Source organism: Leptinotarsa decemlineata, unplaced genomic scaffold, assembly GCF_025532065.1.
Source record: "Leptinotarsa decemlineata unplaced genomic scaffold, Ldec_3_MD MMD2_P_RNA_scaffold_2, whole genome shotgun sequence".
NCBI classification, from domain to species: Eukaryota; Metazoa; Arthropoda; class Insecta; order Coleoptera; family Chrysomelidae; genus Leptinotarsa; species Leptinotarsa decemlineata.
Window position 1 is genome coordinate 8,243,764 of NW_027412529.1, and position 27,994 is coordinate 8,271,757.

Here is a 27,994-nt window from a genome sequence, read left to right on the forward strand (position 1 = left end):
TCAGTTTATCAAAATCCACTTGATCGTTATGATTCAGAGATAAAGTTCAATTGGTTGGATCAGTATAGATTAAATAAAACAAATTTTCAGTATTCAACTCCAAACACAGGTGAGTACAGCTTTTTCAACTCTGTCATGATATACTATTTTATTAAAAATAGAACTGGAAGCTCTGGCATAGAATAAATCCAAAACAAGCACTGTTCTGAAAATTCAGAACTGCAACACTCTTTTAGACACGCGTTTCACCAACCAAGTTGGCGACTTCAGGAGATTAAACCCAAAATTTACCCTCTACCGAATGTTGCTTTTACCCTGGAGACCACCAATATTTTCGTCATAAGTTAGTTTTGATTTTATACAAAAAATCATTATTTAGCACTTGAAAGAAGGTTCCGTGAATTGATTTATTCCTTCACGTTGAAATATTCAATAAATTAGATTTAGATATAGTGAATCTGACAATAAGTGTATTCAAGGTAAAGGTAAAAAGTGTGATTTAAAAATTAAAGTGTATATTGAAGGTAATTTTTAAATTGTGTCCCGTGAAGTGGAAGATTTTTTTATTTTTCTTGTAGTGTCTCAATAATAACTATAACTATTTCTCATTCCTTTCTCAGACAAATGTCTTCTTTCAAACTCAAACTTTTCAAAAAGATGTTAGATAGAATGTTAACAATGTAGGGATTGTGTTTCATCAGTTCATGAAAGTAGTTCTGCAAACAATAGCTACGTGGTTTCATTTGTAGAATCAGTTCAACAACGTAATTTCGAAAAACAGAATTAAATGGGATGTCTGTATGAGAATCGTTATCGATTACTTTATATGTTCAGTATTTTTTTCAAAGAACAGTAAATCAAAATTCAGGATAAATGAAAGTGAAGAACTTCACTATCAGAGAATCAGGGATAAACTGCTTGCCAATCCTAACGAGTCTAGGTCCTTTTGGTCGGTAGCTGAAGCTGTTAATCAGAACTTTACAAAATTCACAATTCCACCACTAACACAAGCGAAGCGAATAGTTCAATTGCAATAACAGCCATAGAAAAAGCGTATCTACTAGCTGAACATTTCTGTCCCACTCCATAGTCGATTTTCTATGAAAAGCACCACTCACTGTTTCCACACTGGAGTCCACAATGCCAGAAATTACTTTTCGGCAGCGTCTAGTCAGGCGAATTTTTATACAGCTCAATATCAACAAGGCGTCTAGTCATGATGAAGTGCTCGTCATCGTATTTAAAAAGTGCGCAACTGAGCTCGCACCAGTATTTTACAGACTCTCCAACCTGTCTTACAATAAAGGAGTGTTTCCGTCTTGTTGGAAGATTGCTCGCGTTCAGCCAAGAAAACTCTCCCAAGTAACTATAGACAAGTCGCTTTGCTAGCAGTATTATCAAAACTCATGGAGAAAGCCATGAACCACCACCACCAATAGGCGACCTTCTATCGTACCTATGTCACCCATATTTGGAATGACGCAATCGAAAAACATGGAGAGTCAGAGCTTGATATTTATATGCTCTTTGATCGTGTGTGGCATGAGGGTTTGCTGGCCAAACTTCGATTCTATGACTTGTCGAATTTTCTTTTGTGTATGGCTCTTCACCTTCCCCAGATATCCATATTGTCTCCAACCCTCTTTTTATTGTATATCAACGACTTATTGGAAAGAACCAAGAATCCAATATAATCCTTTGCTGACTACAGCACCCTTGTCTCGTCACTCCATTTGGATTCCAGGACATCAGCTACGGAGGCACATCTTCTCCGACAGCAGGAGGTTACATATCTTAACGAGGATCTAGAAGTGATTTCGAATTGAGGTGAAAGTAACCAAATTCAATTCAATGCCACAAAAACCCAGGTATCGGTTTTCTCCAAGAAGATAAAAGTTTCCGAACCGGATATAATAATGTCCGGTCAGACAATTCCGTTTTCTGCTTCGATAAGTTTGCTGGAGGTTTAAATAGACACCAACCAATATGTCTAGGCACAATCATGTCGCTGGAATTGCAGAGGCTGCTTCTCAAAAGTTCGAAACACTGTTCCGAACCAAAAAACTGTATACACCTCAGCAACTTTTGATGCTTTATAAAGTTCTGATCAGACCTTCTTTTGAGTATTGTTCTCATGTATGGAGCTCCTCCCCCAAACATAATCTGGAGTCCATCCAGAAAAGAGCCATCCGCCTGATTGGAGACGCGAACATCACTTGCAGCCTTGATAGTCTGGAACATAGAAGAAAGTTTGGAGATTGGTCTCTCTTCTATAGATACTTTCAAGGGAAGTGTTCACGTGACCTGGCACACTTGATTCCACCAAGAGCGGTACAAATCAGAAATACGCGACGGAATATGGCTGCTCATCGTTTTGAGGTTCGACTCAGTACACCTCGACCTTCACTGTTTGAGTACTCTTCCATTTGTAGAACGGCGTTTATCTAGAATAAACTTCCTGTGAATATTTTTCAAAATGAATTTAATCTCCAGCGATTCAAATCCAATGTGAATCACTACTTTTGCATAGGCACCGCTCTAAGAGCGCCTTGGGGATTTTCCTGTAGTGCTTGTGTTTCGCCCTCAAAAAAATATGGATGCATCAAAGTTCTAGAGGAATATTAATGTGATAAATATTGATACATTATGAAAATGCAAATATATTCTTCTTACTTTTCAGATAATCATTGAGGATGAGGATTCAATTCTTCTTCTTGGTAATAGCTCTTTCAGGAGCTCTCCCAACTAATATCCCCACAAATATATTGTCCGATGAATTCATAAATCACATCAATAATCAACAAAGCACTTGGACAGCTGGTAGAAATTTCAAAGAGAACACACCTTTATCGCACCTTTATGGATTAGTAGGATCACGTTCATCCCCAAAAGCCATCCCAATGAACGTACATGTACACAGTGAAAACGTTGGAATTCCTGAATCGTTCGATGCTCGAGAAAATTGGCCTCGCTGTGAAAGCATTAAAGTCATCAAGGATCAATCTGCATGCGGTTCTTGTTGGGTAAGAAGCTATGACTAGTGTTTTCATGAAAAATATGTTTGCCTCCATTTTGCCTTTCATTTCTACTGGAAAAGGTAAGTTTCACTTCCGAATGTTCGATCGATGCGATTGAATACGAGAGTGATCCCAGAAGATCCCGGTCCGACAAAGGAAACTCAATTTTTTTTTATAATCATTTTATAATAAAAACTGTCTTGCCATTATGCCATTAACTGCAAACATCACTTCTCCATCGTTGGAGTATCTTTGACCACTGAGTCATTTTTTCAAGTTTGGGAACGGGAAATAATCCGAGGAGGGTAAATCTGGCGAATAGGGTACATGAGGTAGCAATTCGTTAAATTTTGGTCATTGCGATAATAGGTTTGTGAGCTGGTGCATTGTCTTGATGAAATAACACTTTTTTCTTAGCCAAATGCGGACATTTTTGCACGATTTCTTCACTCAAATTTCACCTTTTTCAAGATCGTCAATGAAAATTATCCCGCGCGCATCCCAAACAACGGATGTACATCGTTGTATCATTAGTTCATATCGTTTTCATGATACCACCACCATGGTGAGTCATACCTGAACTGTTGACCTTCAAGGTATAGTTACCAAGGCATACAAGGGTGAGAATAAAAACCCTATTGTGATCCCCAACCAATCGACTGGTCTTCAAATCCACGCTCAGTTTCAAGGCATGCAAGGGCGAATATAGAAGCCCTACTGTGATCCCCAACGAATCGATTGGTCTTCAAGGTCCACGTTCCGTTTCCAAGGAATACAAGGGTGAATATAGAAGCCCTACTCATTGAGCTCTGACAGATACCCAAGACAACCTACACCGAACCAGGGTGCAGTCAACCATTGTAAGAACTACCCTAACAGGTACCTTTGTATAAATTCAATTGTATTTATATAAAATACATTGTCATATAATTGCATATTATTTTTATTATATTCCATATACATTTGATTGGTGTTTTATTGTTTTGTACAAAATGGAAGGAAATTACCGTTATATATTTTAGGAATCTTGCTTGACACCTAATACAATCTGAAACTCGCAAGTTAGTCCAAAAATACCTCTTCAATCTCCACTGCACTAGCCTGGTAAATCTTCAGTAATTATAACGTTACAGCCCCAAAATTATTTTTCTTGTTGTGAAACTTCGCTGGATACTCAATTGAAACATATTCACGATACTGTTTTTGCTCGAGTGTGAGCAAACCCGGCACCCATCTTGCTCACAGTTTTCTCATGTCCAAACTTTCAGATAATATAGATGTACCGCACTTCTTGAAATGCCTACTAAGTCTGCTAGCTCACGCACTTCCAGTCGACGATCATTCAGTACCGCTTTGTGGATTTTCTTCACCGTTTTTGGAGTCGTCACTCCATTTGGTCGACCACTGCGATGCTCGTCTTGGTAGATCTTACGGCCTCGTTCAACTCTGTTACTCAATATTTCACTGTGGTAAAAAGAGGAGCAGACGTATCCAGAGTGGAATCCAATTCAGCTTTCATATTATTTGGGCTGAGGCATTTCGAATAAAAATATTGTACCATACAACGATGTCACAAATTCACAATTCGCTATTATGGCTGCCAAACAAATACTAAACAACACAGCGTCTTCAAATTCGAAACATATGCTTCTCAGATAGTGTTCTTCTAGGTACTGATAGGGTTAGGTAAGTTAGGTTAGGGTAAGTACAAAGTGAGTGATTCCATTCGACCTTCGACCACAACCCGCAAAGGTTTATTGTGTCTCACATCTATTTACACTCGATCAAATAGACCCAGCTTGTTAATGAAGCCGATTAGTTTGTATGGTGAGTGGTCTTTCAGGTCAGATGGTAAGAGTACGGCTCTGCCAAACTCTAAAAACCTGATTCGGTCCCCAGCGGAGGTGGGGCACAAAGTATACGCTCTGCTGTTTAATCATTTTCCAAACAGAGGCGACACATACTGCCTTCCGACAGTCCGAGTCTCTGCATATGATGATTCAAATGACAGTGACCTGTGAGAAGGTATGTTAGACATCGTAATTCATCGCTACTGTAGTCCAACAACTGTTCGGTATCAAGCTTCGAAGGGTGAATAAATGCCTTGGAGTGAGCCAATCCTGGAAGATTCTGCCAGAAGTTCATAAATCTTCTTGCTATCCAGGTGTTCAATCTTTGTTGCCAATGACACTGACAAGTTCTGGTCCAATGAAGCTGCTTTCATCACCTTCATTGCAAGGGAGTTCCGCTTGAAATACAGTCGCATAGGTTCCTGGGCAGGTTGATATCTCTGTCCTTGGTCTGCGACTAAAAACACCTGCACCAGAATCGGAAGGTGTTTTTGATTCTTCTGTGAAACAACAACTATCTGCTCTTAATATTTCCTTCTCCCGTACTAATGAATTACTTCTGGGTCCAGCATCGTACTATTCCTATCAATATAATCATTGAATGTCGCTGAAGTACCGTGAAAGCCCTAACCAATATAATCATTATAATTACTTTGTTTATATTTTTGAGCTCCATCGACGTGGTTCTGTGCTAGCCGCATTACTTTGGCTAGATATGACAGGTGCTAGGTCGCCAGGTGGCCTCGATACAATCAAGTCTTCAAAGACATGTTCTGGTACTCTTCGATCTGGCTGAATAAAAAACGAACTACTGGTGGCTCAAATCTGGATCTGAAGGCTCGTCATTAGTCCCAATCTAACCTATAAATTATTTCGCGACAGTCCTCAAATACCCTGCCGTAGGTTAGCTGAGTAGGCGTACCCTCCAATGTATTTGGTCCGCGGGTAGGACGAATACGATGAAGGAGACTTGTGGCTAGTTAGCCCTAAAGATAGGCGCAAATTGTGCGCGTGTGAGCTGACCTGCACGAGCCGAACAAGATGCGTGTGTCACACGCGTAGCGTGTATGATCCGCAAATTGAACGCAGTTTCAATCGTACCGCTATGGCCGACCAAGTTAAAAAGTTATTGCTTTCATTGTTGAAGACGAACTTTTGCTTTAGTGTTTGCTCGATAATAAGACAGGTCAACAGTGTTTTTGTCACATGAACTTTATGATCTGTTTTGTTTATTCTGGCCTACCCCCATTATAAATATATGATAATTTTGTTTCACATCACATCATCGCATCCAGTTTTTTTGTGACAGCTATATATTCATTTCTGACGTGATATACGTCATTTAGGCGGCTGTATAGCATCAGCTAACATACATTTCATTTTCGTTAGGTACATCGCAAATATGCAACGAAACTGTTCTACTAACACTGATAGTGTTAGTAGATTGTTATGTGTGTGAAGAATCAACTTTTACATTCCAGCGTCGAAATTTCAATTTGTCTAAATTAACAGGCTGAGCTTTTGCGGTCTAGATTAAAGGACTGGAATTAACTTTCTCCTGATACAAAAGTTTCTTATTTTCGACATTTTGAAGATGAAATAAAACCTCATTGGTCCATTGTAATAATATTTATATTGTGATGAATTTATTGAATTTTGAATATGATCCAAGTCACTGGCGACTGTTCATTGACTCCTCAAAAACTAGTTTGAATGGAGTGTTGCTGCATAACAGAAACGAACTTCCTTCAGTGCCGGTTGCTCATAGTTCTGATATGAAAGAGACTTACAAAAACATGAGATTTCTTCTTGAAAAAATTAAATACATTGAACACGCTTGGAAAATTTGTGGAGATTTAAAAGTTATTTATTATTTGCTTGGACTATATATTGATTACACAAAATTTGCTGTTTTATTTGCGAATGGGACAGCAGAGACAGAAAACGTCACTAATAAAATAAAATGTGGTTCAAGCGCCGTAAAAATGTTAAAAGTAAGCCTAGTGAACCCTGATGACATACTTTTACCACCGTTGCACTCGGTCTGATGAAAAAACTTGTAAAAGCTATGCGCAAAGATGTCAGTGGATTTTTATATTTGAAAGAGAAATTCCCCAAACTCAGCGATGCGAAAATTGAAGGAAAAATATTTGTAGGCTAACAAATATGACAACTTATGAAGGATAAGAGCTCTGAGGGAGAACTAAATGACCAGGAAAAAATCGCTTGGAAATGTTTTGTGAGTGTTGTGCAAAATTTCCTAGGAAATCATAAAGCGGAAAACACAAAGACTTAATAGAGGACCTAATAATGCCAGATAAAGCTTTGGGGTGTAATGTGTCCTAAAAAATACGTATGTTTGACTCGCATCTAGATTTGGGTGCTGTGAGTGACGAACAAGGGAAGAGATTCCATCAGGACATTTACTTAATAGAGAAGCATTATCAATGGAAATGGAGCCCAGGAATGCTAGGATATTATTGTTGGAAACTCAGGAGGAACCTACCAGACGACAAATATTCACGAAAATCATAAATATTTATTTTATAGTAAGTGATAATTTCTGTAGTTGATTTTTGTAATTTTCACCAAAATATATGCTTTGGTGACCCTAGTAGATTCAAAGTTTGATATAAGTTTTCATGTGACAAAAAACAGTTAAAATTTTGTTGACCAAAGTAATTACCATGTAAGTTCAATCCAAATCCTGTTTTTGAATTTTGTTTTCATGTAATTCAGATCGCTGAGGTAATTCAACTCTTTGTATGCCCTCAAAGCCTCAGTTAACTTTTCCTCAACCATAACTTTAAATTCAAAAAATTTACAACAAAAAAACAATGCGACACGTGAATTTATTGGCACGAAAAACTGTGTCTCAACCACTGTGCCATAGGCTAGGAAAATTAGACACTCAGTGTGAATTAAATCGCGGTAAGCAGGAAATAGTTTTAATATCTTATTTTGGTCCTAAATACATGATTTCTGAGTTTGCACCATCCCAGGAGGTGAGCTTAACTTTTGAGAGCCCGAAAACCTCGAAATTTTCGTACTTTTTTCAGTTTTCCACAAATAACTCGAAAACCATCTGTTGTACAGAAAATTTTATGCTATTCAAAATTGAAAAGCATTAAATTCTTCGTCGAAGAGTACCACAATCATTAAAATCGATTCAGCGGTTTGGCCGCAATCGATTGTTCAAAATTGGCGATTTTCCCCATTTCAGTGTAAGCTGCCATTTCTTGGCGGTTCAGCATCAACTATCTTCTAATCTGCTTCCCTAATCAATAATACTCATGGAATAAAAGTTGTAGAAAATCTAATTTCCATTTAAATAGACCCATCAAATTTTGAAAATGGTCAATTTCAAGTACTGAAATAAACGACAATGAAAAATATGTCACATCTGGAAGAGCCACTAAATTGGACATCCCTCACATTCAACATTCCTGATTCCTTCAGTTCAACATATTGTTGGTATCGAAGAGGTTGAAAATAAGTTTGTATTTATTTTAAAATTTTTTTTCAAATAATTACTTATTTCTTCGAAAATGAATGAAGGGAGAAGGAGATGGAAGAAATAAATACATCAAAATTATTATAATACTATATTTCAATATTACCAATAATTATATTACACTATTACCATCACTATACTTATATTACTATAATGCAATATCATCAATAATTATTACACCAGATTCACGAGGAGTTGCTGGGTCCCTCCTCAGGCATGGCTGGAGATAAACGGGGTTGTTTTGCTCTTGGTGGACCCTCTTCCAGGAAATCTTCTGGCCGATGTATGATCTCCATTTCGGTGTCATCAAACTCTTCAGTGGGTGGTGTATCGTCATCATCATTTGTAAAAGTATTGGTGGACACGCCTTCATCGTCAGCCAATGGAGAATTAGTACAAGAATTTCCCTGGCAGTTGATGCAGATGGTCGAACATTTAATACCGACTTTTCTGCAGGTGCATTTGCCGGCACATCCCTTAGTGCACTTACACGAAACGGCGTTCAGCACATCATGTGGAGCTGGATCCTTAGTGGTCGGTATTGGGAGCAGACCGAAGCATGAGCCTTTCCAGCCCCATCTGAGAGCATCTAATGATGTTCCGTTCCATGTCTGTAGTTGGTGGTACACACGGAGTAGGTGTTGATCTGCTGCTGCATTTGTCGGTGGCAAGGAGGCTAGGTTGAATCCTGGATTGGCAAGGGACCTAGCATATTGGGAATACCTTATTTCATCCAATGAGGTTTGACCGACTTTGATAGTGTATAATGCTACCAGGAGTAATATGCCTGCAACAAAGAGTTCTTTGGGATCAGCATCAGGTCGGTAAAATACTTGTACAGCCTCCTGTATCTCCTTGCTGTTGTCGAGAAGTTTTACAAACTTAATTTTTCCCTGGCGGTAGAAAGCCGACGTGGTGTCACAGCCGCTAATAGCATGTAAGAACAACAAGTTATTTTTCACTGTTGGTGAAAACTTAAAGTTGTCGGGTGAGTAGAACGTGTTTGGGGAGGTCCCCTTGCCAGGTTTCATGAGGTAGATTTTTGAACCAGAAGGAGCCTTGGCAGTCACCAACACTAACAAGTCGGTGTCCTCACCTATTATTACCACTGTAGAGAACATCTCGGTCATTTGAATGGCTGTGTTGACAATGAGGGTGTCAGCATCCTCAGTAGCTTGCATAACTCGATACCCAACTTGTTCCAGTTTGTCGACCAGAATGGAGATTAGCCGTTTCTTGTTGCTATCATTTGAGAGGAACTGTTCTTTCGGCATGGTAGCGGTCATGGTTTCAGAGAACAGAACCGTTGCTGAAGAGTGTTTCCCTGAACGGCGGAAACGCTCAGCTGACTTTGTATTTCTCATTGCAGCCTCTTCAGGGTACCCATCAAAAACAATGGTTGCTTTCTCGCAGCTATAATACTTCGTCACGTAGTCAATGTACTTGGAGAGAATTGTCGAAAAAATTTCTTTCGACTGCCAAACAACTCTATGAAAAAGCCACCCACCATCAATCACAATAGCACTCTCTGTCAAGTTGGGTTCTGGAATCACTGGTTCAAACAAATCGTACAAAACCGATTTCCTTGTTTTTCTCATCCCTGTTTCATCGAATAGAGAGAGTGGGTATGGGGCCAGCTCGTATTGGAAGTAGCTTTCAATTTCTTTGTCACTTTTCTTCAGGAAATGTATTCGTCTGAATATGGTGTCAGGAGATACCGGTACCACTTTGTCGTGAACAGTCATTTTGGAATTGACGACTTTGAGCGGAATAACTCTATTTTTCCTCTGGAACTTTACATTCTTGAAATTGATGCCTGGTCTATTAGTTATTGTAGTAATACTCGCAGTTCTTTTCTCGAATGCGTCATGACAGTTAATAGTTTTGTTCCCAATTACGCCAGTGCTTATTGACATAATGAACTGCCCGTTAGGGAAGGGATCGTGGGCCAAGAACCACTGAAGTAGGAGAGCAACGTCTGCCTCGTTCCTCCTCACCCTTGTCATTCGGGCATCAACGTGCTGTTCTGTTGTGTTATATTCCACACCACAAAATTCTTCCAACTGTAGTGTAAGCTCCACGACCGTAGGTATTGTGGCCACCCACATTATGTCTGGGTGCCAACTTGCGCTGTTCTATTGATTTTCATGGGTTACAAGTTACAAAACATCGCGCTGTGCTGCGTCACCCTACGCGCTTCCAATTTGCGCCTACCCTAATAGTAAGACCATGGCCAAACGAGATAGCGGATTTCAATAAAGCCCAATAGCCCTAAAAAAGGCTATTGATTTTGTGAGCCCCGGACTGATCGAAGCCGCGAGCTATAAAACGAGTCAGCATCATCAGGAGATGACTGAAACTTAATTCAGGAACTATTTTGAGCTCTTGATATACATCTCCCGTCTGTATACATCTATAGTTTTCGCAAGGTTCTTAATGGACCTGCTCTAAAGCGAGAACTAACAGTCCTTTGATAGTTATTTATATCTTTGGAAAGGTAGTAGGGCCGGTGGTGGAAGCGAGAGTATGGTCAGGACCGGGAGCGGTAAAGGAGTCGGGGCTGGATATATTAGTATGATTTGTAGTAGCGAGATATAAAATAATCGAAGATCTGAAGAGGAGCATTGATAATCTCCACGTGTACGGTAACCTCAAAGACGATTCCTTTTGGGAATTATCCCTTTCGAAAGTGTTTATGTGTGGCAATGGTTTTGGAGTTACACATTTCACCTGCTTCAAATCTTATATTGGTCAGACCAACAGACGAGTTTCCAACACAGCCTGTGAATACAAACTAGCTCCCACTGAATGATATTCATTCTCATCCCTCTTCAAATATCATCTTGAAACAGGACCCACAATAACCTTCGAATCTGCCGAAACCATTGCCACCGAGAAAACTCTTCAGGTCACGATAATCCATAAAGATATTGAAATTGAATAACACTCCGGTTATATCAATTTACATGACAATTAACAGAGGTTTCTGTCCCGCTAAACATTTCACACCCTTCTACTGAAAGTCACTCAACTATCAAATGTAATTCGGAACTTCGGCTGAAAACAGTAGTTTTCCCGTTAGTCTACTGGCCTAATTGTTGAATAAAATATGTGTTTCTGAATTCACAGGCTGTTGCAACAACTTCCATGATGAGTGATAGGATTTGCATCCATTCCAATGGAAATAAGCAAATATTCGTTTCAGATGAGGATTTAATCTCCTGTTGCGATCATTGTGGCGTTGGATGTGTGGGAGGTTTCCCTTGGGAAGCTCTCCATTGGTGGCATACAGAAGGTATCGTTTCAGGAGGACCATATAATTCCACCGTGGTAAGTCTACACAACACATTCATATTTGTGATGGAATTGGTCGATACTTGATGAATATTCATAGAATAGTAACACTTTTTTGTGAGATTTGCATCGGACAGTTTACAAAACACGTGTTTCGCTATACAATAGCTTCCTCAAGCGTTTTCATACTGACTGCATTCCTCCTAATCAGTGCTTCATATATTAATAATAATAATAATAATAATAATGTTTATTTCATAAGATTGAATACATTTACATATAAACAAAAAAAATGCAGAAATAAACATGGCAATCCACTGAAGCTCATAGAGCTTGTGTATGACAAAAAAATGAAGAAATTAAAATGAAACAATAAATTAAGTTGACACGTTTTGTGTGTGATGTCAATTGAAAGGGAAAAATAAATAAAGATATCATGAACATGAATCAGTGAACAAACATTACAAACTAAACTATCGGTCATAACATTCATCATTCATACACCATATACGTATAGCAAATGAAAGTCATATATCTTATATTTCATTTACTGTTCTGTTCTTAATATGGTCCTTGTTCACTGCACTTCTGTAGAGTCGCTGTCTATTCTATAAGGTAAGTCCTTGTTCAGAAAGATTGCGACAGTACAGAATATGGTGAACAATAATGACAGATGTGGATTAGAACATATGAATAAAAGTTCAAATATAAGTATGAAGCTGGTGTATATCATGAATTGTGAAATTATTTCCATTCATACTTTAAATATTTACATTATTTTTTGTGAGAACATGTGATTTTTCTTTCTGTATCACTTCTTCATTTTTTTTCGTTCCAATATTTCATTTATCTTACCTATTGTTATATTCGTTAGCCATAATTTCAGTTCTTTTTTAAATCTGTTATCACTTGTAATAGACTTAATTTCGAATGGAACTTCTGCATAGGCAATAGGGCACAAGTATGTGAGAAATCTTTGACTTCGAGATGTACTTACTTTAGGAATTCTTGAGGTTTTGTGCTTGAATCTGGTATCGTGCAAGTGATCCACAGACAATAATTTTGTTTCATATTTCCTATGATACATAGCGAGACTTTGAAAATATAGATGTCTACATGTAAAAAATTTAGATTCTGCGAAAAGTATTTCAGACGGATAGGTATAATCTCTATTGAAAATAATTTTAATGAGAAATTTTTGAGTGACATTTATAACCCTGAGATGATTATCAGTAATACCTCCCCACACAATTATTCCATAGTTGATATGGGACTGTACTAGACTGAAATATAATGTTCGTAGCTGTGCTATGTCAAAAATCTTTTTGAAAAACTTAAATTTGTTCAGTAGAAACCTTATTGTATTCGCAACATATTCTGCGTGCTTACTCCATCTTACATTTTTATCTATTATTATGCCAAGATATTTTATATGTTCTTTCATATTTATAGTCATTGTGTCATTGTCATTATCGATTTCCAACGAGGTATAATTTGGCAATTTGTTGTGGAAATAAGAGAAAGGTACAAAGTGAGTTTTTTTTGTGTTAATTGTCAGCAATCTGCTCTTAAACCAACTGACAATTTTTATAAAATCTCCCTCAACCTTGTCCTTCAATTCATTCCAAGTTTCAGCGCGATATAGTACGGCTGTGTCATCAGCGAAACTAATAATGGTACCTTCTGAATTGACCCTAAACAAATCATTCAAGTAGATATTAAATAGGAGAGGCCCCAATACCGTTCCTTGGGGGACTCCATATTCTATGGTACGGTAAGAACTAAGTGTTTCATTTATTTTGACGCACTGTTTCCTATCAGAGAGATAGCTTTCAAATAATTTCAGCGATGTCCCTCTGAAACCGATGTTTTCTATTACCTTTATTAATTTCTTATGTGAAACCGTATCAAAAGCTTTGGCCAGATCGACAAAAACACAAAGACATGGTTTACCATTATCCATCGAATCGTAAATTTTTCTCATTAGGTGAATCATTGCATCTTGTGTTGAACTGACCTCTCGGAATCCGTATTGATTGTCAGAGAGTATTTTATATTTTTTCAAATATTTATCTATTCTTACTTTCAATATTTTCTCAAATATTTTAGCTATATGACTGATTAATGATATGGGACGAAAATTAATTACCTCATTTTTATTTCCGGATTTAAATATTGGTTTGATTATCGAAGTTTCAAAGGCTTCTGGAAAACTACCGGTATTCATGGCTCTATTCATAATATGGGTAATTGGTTTAGCTAGGTGATCGACGAATTCTATAAGAGTTTCAGACCTAATGTTATCAAGACCTGGTGATTTACCTTTATTCAGATTATCAATTACATTTTTAACTTCATGTTCATTGGTGTCTTCTAAGAAGAATGAGTTGGATATTGTTTTCTCTACAATTTTGGTTTCTCGCTGACTGATGGATCCGGCCAACTTTCCTCCAATGCTTGAGTAGTGTGATAAAAAATATTCAGCAATTTCCTTATCATTGGTTAGATGTATTCCATCATTAGTTTTGATATTTTTTATTTTATTTATAATTTATAATTTATTTATATTTATATATATATATATATATATATATATATATATATATATATATATATATATTTAATATATTTATAATAACAATGTATCTCCCAAGAAACATACAATGTTTATACTAAGGAGAAAACCACTCCAATAAATCTATTGTTTACCAAATATTGATCTAACGTTCAAAATCCTCGGATTTTTTGAATACCTTGTTGAATAGTTATGTTGATTACTAGCGAGCCGCCCCGGCTTCGCACGGATATAATGCTGATACTGAATACAAATTCACCCACCAGAAATTCAAGGGCATGGAAATTGGAATATTCAAGAATCCTTTCTTATTGCACATCTACTATATAAAACGAACTTACATACAAAACTTCAGCCTCCGAAAATATAGAGTTACGTGGAAACAGTGATGAAAAGTTAACTTCATTTCAAGAACACACCTTTTTCCCCGCCTTTCAAATTTGAGTATTTCAATCAGCAAAATGAATAAAGATGCAAAGTTTGGATTTGTGTATGTATCATTTGGTTAGTACTAATCATTGTTTTAGTTGACATAAATCATTAGTTGAGCCCTTATGTTCTCGATGAAGAGAAGAAATGAAATTTTCTATGTTTTTTAACACTTTTATTTGTAAGTAACGTTACTGCTTTTACACTTTAATTTGTAACTAACGTTACTGCAGTTTCGTTAGTTACAAATAAAAGTGGTAAAAACATAGAAAGTTCCATTTCTCTTTTCTTCATTATGATTTCCTACCACGCTATATCCATCAATTTATCCTTATGGTCTCATTTGAAAAATATAGTTTATAACTTCTTTATGCAGTATTTTCAATAGTTTGACCAGAGCATTCGATGCTGCTCCCCAAACTGATATCAAAATATTAGGTATTCAAGTAACACTTTATCGTGAGTTATCAACTAAAGCTACCGGACTGAGTCATGGTCGGTGGGAGAAATCGTATCTGCATTTAGTTTGTGTCGGTGTATGACAAACAAAGTATTCGGAAAAAAGAAATAGAAACTTTTGTTTGCAATTTTAAGTAGTACCTACGGATTGAGGGCTGAACAGTAAATGGATATTAAAATGCCATTTGGGTTCTTGTAGATATATAAAAAGCAGTTTATGTAGAGGCAAATTCGGATAATTGTGGTATTTTAAGAATACTTTAACATCCTGAGAGAAACAGTAATTATTTTTTGTTGTGAATAATAAACAAATATTATTCCGTTTGGATTCTTGTAATTGTAATTAACTCGGATAATGACAGTTTTCAAAGAGCGAAATTCTGAGAAAAAACAACAAAACTTTCATTGTGAATAATAAATTAATTCAAAAATGCTTTTGAATGTTATGACAAATAAATTAGTAATAATAATTTTATATGATAAATAATTATAATATTTGGACTTGACAAAAAATAAATAATAATTGAACAAGGAATTAGTCAGAACCACAATCACTATTTTCTTCTTCAGTTTCGGAACTAGAATCTTCACCTAAATTTTTAATCAGATTTTTCCTAACTTTGTCATTGAAAGGTTCTGCTTCCAAGAATTTTTCTTCCCAATTTTTGCGTAATCACAGCTCTCTTCAGCAATTAATTCGTCAAAAAAAGTTGCACATAAATGTTGGACATCCCTAGCATGAAAAGACAATTTCTTTGCTTTAGTGATGCCATTACTTATTGGATGGAATTGAAATCTGGGTGGTAGGGAGGTAATCGTAAGATACCCTCGCCATGTTTAGTTGAAATTTCATCTATCTCGACAATAACCACGACTAAATTTGAAGGTAGGTTAGGTTTCCACCAACCATTTTTAATAAATTGGTGAAACTGATTTCGTGATGTTAGTCTCCGGTATTTGAATTTGATTTAAAAATCAGTTGAGCATTGAGAATGAAGCCATTGTCGTTGCCAGCATGAACAATAATTAATCGTTGTCCTCTTGAAATGGGCCTAGCTAGGCCTTCATTCGAATTTTCGTTCCAATAAGTAGCAACGGTATGCGAAGTATACTACTATATCAATAACAGTTAGGTAGTATAGACACCCCCAAAGAAGTTATTGTGTAGCGAAACACGTGTTGCGTTTTTGTGAAACTGTGTAGTGAAAATCTCACAATAACATGTTTTTTGAATATGTTATGAATTGATGGATGTAACCGTTACTACGTGGTAGGAAATCATAATGAAGAGAGGAGAATTGAAACTTCTTATGTTTTTTACCATTTTTATTTGTAACTAACGTTAGTGCAGTTTTGTCCTATAAGGACATTTTCAAACTTACACATTAATGTATTATGTATAATGTTGCCAACAAAATTCTACAGATTGATGAAATAACGGACTATGAACTTAAATGTGACCTATTGTTCATCTCAGAACACTGGCAAAACAATATGCAACTTGATGTTATAAAACTGAAAAATTTTAGTTTGTGTTCGTATTTTTGTAGTTTTTACTAAAAATGGTGGTGTAGCAATTTACAAGAATGATGAAAGCAGGTTAGAAATTTCAATAATTGATTTAACCAATTTCTGCATTGAAGGGGTCTTTGAATGTTGTGGCATTGCGTTATCTGAAAACAAAACGGTTTTTGCATGTATTTATAGACCTCCATCGGGTAGCTTTAAATGTTTTCTAAATTGTTTATACGGGTTACTGACATTATTAGGTGACAAATATGAAAACATAATACTAGGCGGGGATTATAACATAAATTTTGGAGTTGAAAGCAGAGAACTCAATCTCTTCAGTGATCAGCTGGCATGTTTCAACATGATATATACTATCAAAGAACCAACCAGAGTAACGGCTAAATCAAGTACGTGTTTAGATAATTTCATTATCAGAGATGATTCTGATTACCAAATAAAAGTTGAAGACTTCAGGCTGTCTGATCATTATGCTCAAATCATTGAAATTCAAGTAGAAGATATAAAAAAAGCAAATAATAATGTTCAAAACGTCCGGCGATTTTTTTCAGAAGAAAACATTCGAAACTTCAAGGCTGTCCTACAGAAGGAGTCGTGGGATGACGTCTATAAAGAAATATGCCCAAACAAAGCTTATGAAAGTTTCAACAATATTCTTCAATATTATATTAAATTGATTTTCCCGGTGAAACGCTTCCGAAAGCAGACAAAAAAGCATAATTTTGACATTTTCACTCCGGAACTTCACGAACTGAAACACCAAGTAAACCTCTATTCAGAATGTGCTAAAGTTGATAATAATTATACGGAGATATATAAGAGAGTGACCCAAACGTATAGGGAAAAACTAAAAGCCAGTTATAAGCAGTGCGTAAATAACAAAATGTCTATTTCCAGCAAAAAAGTCAAATCAATGTGGCATATGGTACATACTATTCAAAAAAAAGAATACGTGGTAAATGAAATAAAAATTCAACAAGATGGTATTGAAGTATCAAATATAGACATGGCCAACAACTTCAATAATGAGTTCTCAAATTTCATACAGCCGCGAAATGTAGACTTCGATTACATGAATAGCAATATCTCAATATGCGAAAAATCAATGTTTTTGCGTCCACTAACGGAACCCGAAATTATAGAATTGATAAAGAGCTTAAAGCATTCAAACGCAAGTGGTTACGATGAGATATCAAACAATTTATTGAAAAAATGTTCTTATGAACTTTGAAGCCCAATGACGTATATCATAAACTTGTCTACTGAAAATGGAATTTTTCCGGATAGTCTAGAACTAGCAAAAGTAACACCAATTTATAAAAAAGGGGATAGAAACCTCTATGAAAACTACAGGGGAATTAGCTTACTCTCAAGTATTTCCAAGATTTTTGAACTAAATTTAAAAAATCAATTAATGTCTTTCTTCACAACAAATAACCTTTTTTCAGAAAACCAACACGGTTTCACAAAGAACAAAAGTACAGAAACAGCACTTTATGAGTTCAATGAGCATGTGGTTAATGCACTTGATGGTAAATTCCATATTTGCGGATTGTTCATAGACTTCTCCAGAGCTTTCGATTGCGTTAATCATGACCTGCTATTAGGGAAATTGGAAAGATATGGTGTAAGAGGAGTTGCCCTAGATTTAATGAAATCCTACCTGGAAAATAGAGGGCAACGTGTCAGTGTTGGAAACACTTTCAGTCAGTTGGCAACCATTAGGCAGGGTGTCCCACAGGGATCAATCCTTGGACCTATGCTATTTTTGATATATGCAAATGACCTGATGAAATATTTTCAAGGATTGTCAACTATTCACACAGTAGCGTATGCAGATGACACAAATTTCATAGTGAAGGAAATTGATGTAACGACCCTACAGGAAAGAACCCAGGATGTACATAAACAAGTGAACATATGGGCAGAAAAAAATCACTTAACACTCAATACATCTAAAACTGTGATGATGAAGTTCACAATTAGTAAGTGGCCCGAACATTTTGTTATCCATGAAAATGGGGATCTGCCAATTGAATCTTGTACTTCTACAAAAATGTTAGGCGTCACCTTGGACTACAAACTCACATGGACTCCTCATATTGAGACCCTCTGTATTAAATTGAGAAAAAACTGCTATGCTCTGAGATTCATGGCTAATTTTTGTAGTAAAGAGATTTTACTGAGCTTATACTATGCGACCATAAACTGCCACTTGATATATGGAATTTTGAATTGGGGTACCGGATCTGCTGCTGAAAGAATATTTATTTTGCAAAAATATGCAGTAAGAATCATTGCCGGTATTGGTTGGAGAGAATCATGTAGAAATGCTTTTAAAAATTTCAAGATAGTAACTGTTGCTGGTCTCTATATTTATGAATTGTGTATATACGTTTATAGAAACAAGCATAATACACCTTTCCAGCAACATAATTATCCAACTCGTTCTAGAGACAAACTGATGCCCAATATTCATAGAACAACTCTTTATCAGAAAAGTTTTCTTTATCTTGGACCAAAAATGTTTAATAAATTAGAAGAATCAATTAAAATATCACCAAATCTTAACATTTTCAAATCAAGACTGAAAAAGGCAATTATTGAAAAAAATTGCTACACACTTGACGAATTTCAAACTGTTTTTTTATATTTTAATGACAAAATATCACAACTATGTGATAAAATTGATTTTCATTTATTTATAGTTATTTTTTTTACATAATCTAAGCCAAACAAATAATTATATGTATATACCTATATTTATCATATTTTTAGATTATTGATTACTACAAACATTATACTCTGTAACGTGTCCTACCCTCAGACGTTTTCCTTGTCACTGTACGTATAACAATGTACTTTTTAACAAGGAAATAATAAAAAATTATTATTATTAAGTATAATGTTCAATGTATAAGTTTGAAAATGTCCTTATAGGACGAATCTGCAGTAACTTTAGTTACAAATAAAAGTGGTAAAAAACATAGAAAATTTGAATACGTTATGTTTTTTATCAAGTATCGTCCGATTCCATCGTCATCAAACACTGTAAGTTCGATTGAGCTAAAGAGCAATAAATAGATTTTGAATATTTCAGGGACAAACAATTTCTAATTCTAAATAGCATTCTTATTATGGGAGATATTTCTTTACGTAAAATTAAAAATCGTTTCTAAGGATTTTACTATATATTTTCAACTTTATAACTCTGACCCACAATCAAGGGTTATATTTTAGGGCTGCAAGGCTTATTCTATGCCACCATGTGACCACCTGTCAATTGGTACGAAACCTGAATGTCCTGATGAGCCCTATGACACACCTGAATGCCAGAAACAATGTGACCCACAATCTTCTCTCTCATACAACTCAGACAAATCATTTGGACAAGAACCGTACGGGGTTAATGCTGATGGTAATCTAACACGAGCACAATTGGATATTTTGATAAATGGACCGATCGTGGCTTCATTTCAATTATATGAGGACTTTTTTTCTTATAAGAGTGGTAAGTAGTTCTCACATAACTTTTAATGATATCAATAGAAAAATAACTATATCAGATCAGACATGTCATAGACGTGGCAATGTCCATCATTTTCATTTCAACCTTTTTTTTCCTCTGTTTTTTTTATTTTCTTTCTTTCTATTCGGGATATTGTTCAGCTTTCGTTATTTTCTTGCCTTCAGTTTCCTCTTGAAAAGAAGATAATACTACCACTACTTCTGTTGTTTTCCAAACAATGGATTAAAAACAATTTGGTATTAATGGAAAAAATACCGTTCAAGCGAAGCAATGGCTTGAAAAGTGTTATAAGGACTTCGCTCCATTAGAAACAACAATTAAACGTTTGTTTGCTAACTTCAAACGTGGTCATAGAGACGAATAAGATCCACAGAAATCCAAATAAGATCCAAATAAAATCCAGAAAAAGATCCACAAAATCGTTTTGAATGATCGAAAAGTGAAGTTGCGTGAGTTAGCCGACATATTAGAAATATCAAAATAACGTGTTGGCTCTATGTTGCATGAGAATTTGACTATAGGAAAGCTTTTTTCAAAGTGGGTACCGCGCGAGCTCACTGTTGACCAGAAACAAGAGAGTCTTGATGATTCTGAGGAGTATCTGGCCATGTTTGAACATAACAAGTGGAAAGCAACTGTTGAATCTTGTTCTCGTCCTCTAGAGGAAAAATATCACCAACAGTGAATAATATATAGCGTCATTGGATCGTTTGAAGGCTGAAATTGCAAAGAAACGACCGCATATGGCACAAAAATATTTCATCACGTGTAATAACTACGGTAGATCCTTTTATGTCAATAAAGTACAAGGTAATAAGGTACAAAAAGCATAAGAATCACAAGGAATTATGATGTGGTATGAATAAAAATGAGTATTTAGTTTATTTTTCAAATTTTGGAGTAAATACTCTACGTGGTATGAATAAAAAACCGAAGCAGATACTCGGCTTGAGTAGGTACTCTTATGTACAGTTTGTTGTGAGCAAAGTTATGGCTGAGTGCATGTTTAATTTGCTTTAAAAAAAATATTATAAACCAAGAAGAAGTACATGTGATCGTGACTTTAATGCATTATACCGATTTAATAAAGAAAATGTTAAGTGTCTTCCAAATAACTTTTTGATGGGTCGGAAGAAACAAGAGGTGGAGTTATATGCAACTTTGATGAAATGAAAATATTTTTAAGATATGTAAGTGATCCGGGGTTTCAAACAGGAGTGGGAGAAGATGTTGGTGTTCATCAAAGTACTGTGTCTAAAGTTGTGATGCAAGTTGCTGACCAGATAATAATGGATAAGGAAATGTTATCCAATGCGCACATTGGATAACATTTCCTTACACTCCGGTGGATATAATAGCAGCTAAAGAAAGATGGCAAACAAAGCACACTTTTTCGTGTGCTATGGGTGTGATCGATTACACTCACATGAAAATAAGAAACCACCTCTTCATAGTGATGAATATATAAATCGCAAAGGATATCACAGTATCAACGTTCAAGAAACTTGCAATGCAGTGAGTGGTTTACAAGCGTAGACGCATCATGGCCAGTATCTGTCCATGATATACACTTATAGAGTAACTCAGAAATTTGTAACATTGCTAAAAATGAGTTCAAGAGGTCAAATGCATTAATTTTAGGAGATGAAGGTTATGACGTAGCACCGTTGTTAATGGTGCCTTTTAGAAATCCAAATACTCCGGCACAGCTTGCTTGTTACAAATTATTTACAAAGGAGCGTGTAATAATTGAACGATGTTTTGGGCAACTAAAACAACAAGCATTTCCGATGCTTCAATATAAAGTTCGGGTGTCGATTGAAAATGTTCCAAAACTTGTTATATGTTGTTTCATGTCACACAATGTAGCTAAATATTCAAATGATGAACTCGATCCAATGAAGCCCCCAATACAAGATATTTGGGATCCGCTTCCCGTACAAGATATAGTTGGCATTAGACAAAGTTGGTAACGAAGGCGATCTGAATTAGCAGAAATCATTCTTGCTTTTACTTAAGGTAAGTAAAAGTCGAGCAAAACAGCGCATATATAATTTTTATCGTTAATTTTTTTTTCTTATAACTTTTACTTTGCAACAATTTACAAAAATAATTGAATATTACATATCAATGTAAGTTTTTCCGTTTGCTACGTCAACGATATAATTATTATTTGACGTAAATTGTGCACTTGGATTTAGCTACCTTTTTAGTTTTTGCTCCTTCATTTCCAAAACTCCTAGTTGTTTTAGCAATACTAGCCTTTGCAGTTAGGTATTTGAAGGTTGTTTAGTATCGTTTGTCTCGTATTTTTCAGAAGGGCTAATTTTATTGGTACACGTTCTAGAAACAGAAGGCCTGCGGATTTCAGCTTCATGATTGCTGCCTGCTATTGTGTCTGTTTGTTCTGTAACGACAGGCAATGCTCCTAAAATGAAATTGTAAAATAACTTCAACAGAAATATATTTTTTGGTTCTAGTTTAAATATAGCTTGGCTGCCTTATTTGTATTTTTATTTATAAGTATTACAACACCTGGAATCTTTGTACGTACTGGATTTGTATCGCCCTCCATGATTTCCAACAAAATCTTTTCCCAATCCTGCAGAACAATTTTCTTATTTCCAGTTGTATTAATATCAGTCTTTTTCTTGAGTCTGGATTTCATATTATTAATTTTTTTGTAGATTTTGACTTGTTGTTATTTGTGATCCGAAATCAAGCTCCCATTGTTTTCTCATCGCTTCAAGTGCTTTTCACTTTGATAGTCGGACAGCTGGTGTTTGTGACTTGGACAAAAGTACAGGAAAATCAAGTAACATATGCACAAATCCCATTTGGGATTCGCATCCCTTATTACTTTCGTCTTCACTGCTTTCACTCATTGTAACAACGCACTAATTAATTGATCAAATAAAAGGCAATGCAAGAATATGCCATAACCCTGCTACCTCCTAAACAGGCTCTGACAAGTTTATAGAAATAATTAAATAGCGGGTATTCACTCTTATGTACTGTGAGCAGATACTCATCACATTGAAATATTTTAATCCATATGAAATGGAGTACAAACTCATACTTTATGCTCATACTCATGAGAACATATTCGGAGGTTATACTCCGGTATTATTCATACCACCTATTGAATTAGATTTTCTTAACCAAGAAATCCTCGTTAAATCTCACTTAGTTGTTACCAGTGTAAAAAATGCTCCTTTTTGAATTATTAATCAATTTTTAATCAATTTTGGCAGCTGCTGTCACTAGATGCAAATTTTTCCACATCAAATTTTGGATGTCAGGCAAATCTGAAAGAGGCTTGAATTTGGCCTCCTGCACGAGGAGGTCTTTTTAAAACCTGATCATTTGGTACATATATACTTATAATACTCTCTCATTATATGGTTCCAGAACGAATCTGAATATGCTTCAACTGAATTTTAATCTTAGTTAAAATAATTTGCACTTACTCTACTTTTGTCGACAGATAGGCTAAGAAGTCTCTATTTTTTTTTTGATTTCATATACTCAACTACATCTTACTCTACGAGGATGGTATTTTTCTCAGTCCAAGAGAAAATGAATGTCCGAGATTTCAAATAATGAGTACAACAACGACTTACAAACGAAAAAACAATGTGTAAAATTATAATAAAAAAGATAAAGTATAAAAAAAAAGAAAATATAACAATCAAAATGCCGCAAATTTGACTGTGCTATTCACTAATAATTTAACCTCTTCAACAATTACAAACGCGCCAACTCAGTACAAAATACTTTTAGTTTTACTTTCACTTCAGGGAGAGGGCTGTATAACCTTAAATTTCCTTTTTTTTATTTGTAATCTGAACTCTAGCTAAACAACTCACACAAGGACCACATATATAACCTTTTTGCAAATAGGAAGTGAACTCAGACAAAATAATATGTGAACTCTCTCTCTCTCAATATTAATCCAGTCATTTAAGCTTAAATTAGGTAAGAATCTCGGAATTCGAGATACCCAGCTGTAAGTCTGTAAATACTTGTATATTGACACCCTAAAAGTTGTCTCAAAACCTACATATGGTAGGGTGTAAGCAACTATTAAATTTCATGGTCAAAGGTCACAAAAATCGGTTTTTTGCGCTTTTTTTGGAAATATCTCATTTCCTATGGGTTTTTTGCTATTTGTATTTATTATCAATATTATAGAATACAAAATTCTCTACAAATTTTGTAAAAAAAAATTTTTTATACGGTGAATCGTTTTCGAGATAGAGGGCGGAGAGCGCGCGGTCACAGCATCACTTCAGGTCAACCGGTGCCTCCGGTCGAAAACGCGCCATATATAGTTGATGAACTATCGATAAATCAATGATTATAGATATTTATGATGGAATCGGCCGATACTTGATGAAAATCCATAACTAACGTATTCCAAAACCACTTTATTGTGAGATTTTCACTAAATTGTTTTACAAAAACGCAACACGTGTTTCGCCATACAACACGTGTTTCAACTGAGTTGAAAGACACGCCAGATGAAGCCATTGTATGGCGAAACACGTGTTGTGTTTTTGTAAAACAATTTAGTGAAAATCTCACAATAAAGTGTTTTTGGAATACGTTATAGATATTTGTCAATTTTTATTAACTATTATATTATATTTCATCATTTTCTTCATGCATTAAATCTATATCTATTCAATAATACTGATAACCGTTTACTAAAATTAAAAAATAATTAAGAGAAAAACATTAAGTGGCTGTGACACAACTTCTGCGCTTTTTAAAAAGGGAAAAAATCATTTTTTAAAGTTTTTGAGAAACTGACAAATTTGGATGAACTAGCTGCAGCATTTGAGGAAGAAAATTGTTCGGCCCAGAGATTATTAGAGAGTGGAACTCAAACCTTGTTGGCAGTCTATAATGCTCCGAAATCTGTGAAAAGTCTCGATCATCTTCGTTATATGCATTACGTCAAGTCTACAAAACTTAATAAACCTGTGCAGCTTTCAAATATTCCACCAACAAGTGCAGCTGCTCATCAACATTTCAACCGTGTATATTATCAAGTTCAAACTTGGTTAGGACATGATTTGGAACCCCAGGTATGGGGTTAGGCAATGCGAAACGATTTTCTGGAGCCTATCATGACAATTTTACCAGCTGCTCCAGAAGATTTGCTAAATACAATTTTCAGCAACTGCAAGAGTGGTTGTGGTTCGCGATGCGGATGCAGGAAAGCGGGCTTGCAATGCTCTTTAGCTTGTGGCCAATGTAATGGGCAAGCTTGTCTCAATGCCCTACCATATCAGAGCGACATTAACGAAGATGGAACCTTTGACCCCGAAATCATGGAAGAACTTGAGACAAATGTCGTTGAAGACGATAATGAAGACCAGTTTGAAATTTACCAGCAGCCAGAAGACGACGATGAAGAGGAAGAAGATGATTAAAATTATAAATTGTAGTTTTTGTACCCTTTATTCCATTTCTTTACTTTCAATAAAAATATATGTATTCAATGATATTTTTTTAATAAAAATATTAATTCATAATTTATTTGTTTTTTTTTTCATCATGTAAGAAGTTATAGATATTAATTAGGTTAAAATTCAAATATAATTCCTATATTTTCATTAACAATTCTGCAATTACATGGGCAGGTAATTGTTGTTAAATAAAATAATACTGATAAGTTAAGAAAAAAATGATAAAATATAATATAATAGTTAATAAAAATTGACAAATATTTATAAACATCGATTTATCGATAGTTCATCAACTATATATGGCGCGTTTTCGACCGGAGGCACCGGTTGACCTGAAGTGATGCTGTGACCGCGTGCTCTCCGCCCTCTATCTCGAAAACGGTTCACCGTATAAAAAAATTTTCAAACAAAATTTGTAGAGAATTTTGTATTCTACCATATTGATAATAAATACAAATAGCAAAAAACCCATAGGAAATGAGATATTTCCAAAAAAGCGCAAAAAACCGATTTTTGTGACCTTTGACCTTGAAATTTAATAGTTGCTCACACTCTACCATATGTAGGTTTTGAGACAACTTTTAGGGTGTCAATATACAAGTATTTACAGACTTACAGCTGGGTATCTCGAATTCCGAGGTGAACTTACTATAATGACTGGACTATATCAACTGGTTAGTATATGAAAAAACCCTTACATAACGCCTCTTTGGTGGTTCATGATCAACCATAGGTTCCGTTGTCCCGGTGTGTCTTCAACACTAACACTTTCATTTTCTACTTTTCTGTGCCCAATACCGGCTTACAATTTCGCTACTGACTTTTTTTAAATTTCGCATCCCGCGCTTAGAAACAGAAGAAATTTCCCTATTCAGGCCACTATCCTCAGCCTCAAAGGCTGAAGGATGACACCCCAGAACCCGCCTTCACGGGCTCTTGTGTCCGATCACCTTCGCGCCTCTCGCAAGACTCTCCCGAACCTTCTGTCTTCTCTGCCTTTCAAAAGGCCAGAAAGAAATCACGGATTCATCGTCCCCGCCGTTTCTCAAACCGTTCTTTGTAACAGTCGCCCAGAAAAATCTATCACGCTGAATTGACGAAACTCACGTTTTCAATGCTGGGAAATTGACATGCCCATATTTAAATCTTGAGCTACGTTACAAATATATCTGACTGTACATCTTTTCAAAACACTCCGATGAATAGTGTTTATATAAACACTCTCGGTCTCTCGACCATTATTTTACATTGTATGAGAGACAAATCCGGCATTTAAAAAATTCTGAATTGAAGAAGTATGATAATCTTCAAAAGGAAGATTATTCAGTTCAATTTTCCTCTTGAAGATGATCACTTGATGATTAAAACACGTATCGAGATGTTTAAGATAACGGTTTGGTGTTGGGTTGAAATTCCAGTAATATGAATCAAAACAATGGCAAAACTACATGAATTGAACTTTGATTTGTTTCCACATCCACCATATTCGCCAGATTTGTCTCCCAGCGACTACTGGCCGTTCGCAGACCTCAAACTCACCGGTAAGAAATTTTGCTCGAATGAAGGGGTTATTGATGAAACTGAAGCCTATTTTGATGCAAATCTTTATTGATGGAGATTACGTTGATGAATACAGCCAATATTAAAAAACAAACGCCTTTATTTTCTTGGGCCCGGGACATTTCAGTCCGGGAGTTATTTATTGAGAAAAAATCTTAAAATAATAAACCACATATTGATCAACTGGTTTTGTGAGTTAGTCTATTTTTCAATGATTCAGTCTAATCATAAATTTGACATGGAGGAAAATTCAACATTGTTTAACTACTCATTTTGTTGTGATTTTGTATTATCTTGTCGGGCTGACGGCCTCGTTGAGTCATTTTTCTTGGAGGAGCTTTCGGTAATGGATCCAACATCTCTGTGTTTTTCAAATTCTACCCACACGTGGTATGAAATTGTTATTATTTTCCAGGTGTTTACCAGCATGTGGCGGGGGAAGATGTGGGTGAGCACGCTGTAAAAATCTTAGGATGGGGTGTTGAAAAAGGGACACCGTACTGGTTGGTTGCGAACTCCTGGAATGAAGACTGGGGTGACAAGGGTTTTTTCAAGATACTTAGAGGGAAAAATGAATGTAATGTTGAATTCCGTATGATTGCCTCATTACCCAAATTGTAAAGAAAAATTGTTGAAATTTGACGAAGAATGTATTTCACGATATTACCATTCTGTATCCAGGTAATTTGAGAAATATTATGATATTCAACGTTTCACAGAAATTAGTCTGAGACAAAGTAAATAAAAAAAGTATAACAAG

The 27,994-nt window shown here is 35.7% G+C and overlaps 1 protein-coding gene across 2 annotated transcripts; it reads left to right on the forward strand.

The window, feature by feature from the left end:
* The first annotated feature begins 1 nt into the window (after position 1).
* LOC111505932 (cathepsin B) lies at positions 2-27,994 on the forward strand. Of its 2 annotated transcripts, none has more exons than XM_074182766.1 (5): positions 2-109; positions 2,681-3,023; positions 11,511-11,711; positions 19,909-20,179; positions 22,515-22,701. In XM_074182766.1, exons 2-5 carry the CDS (start codon positions 2,694-2,696, stop codon positions 22,574-22,576), a joined length of 864 nt encoding a protein of 287 aa, XP_074038867.1. In that variant the 5' UTR covers positions 2-109; positions 2,681-2,693; the 3' UTR covers positions 22,577-22,701. The 2 variants fall into 2 exon arrangements, with proteins under 2 accessions (XP_074038867.1, XP_074038863.1); XM_074182762.1 differs by lacking the exon at positions 22,515-22,701 and adding an exon at positions 27,650-27,994 and having other exon boundaries at positions 87-109.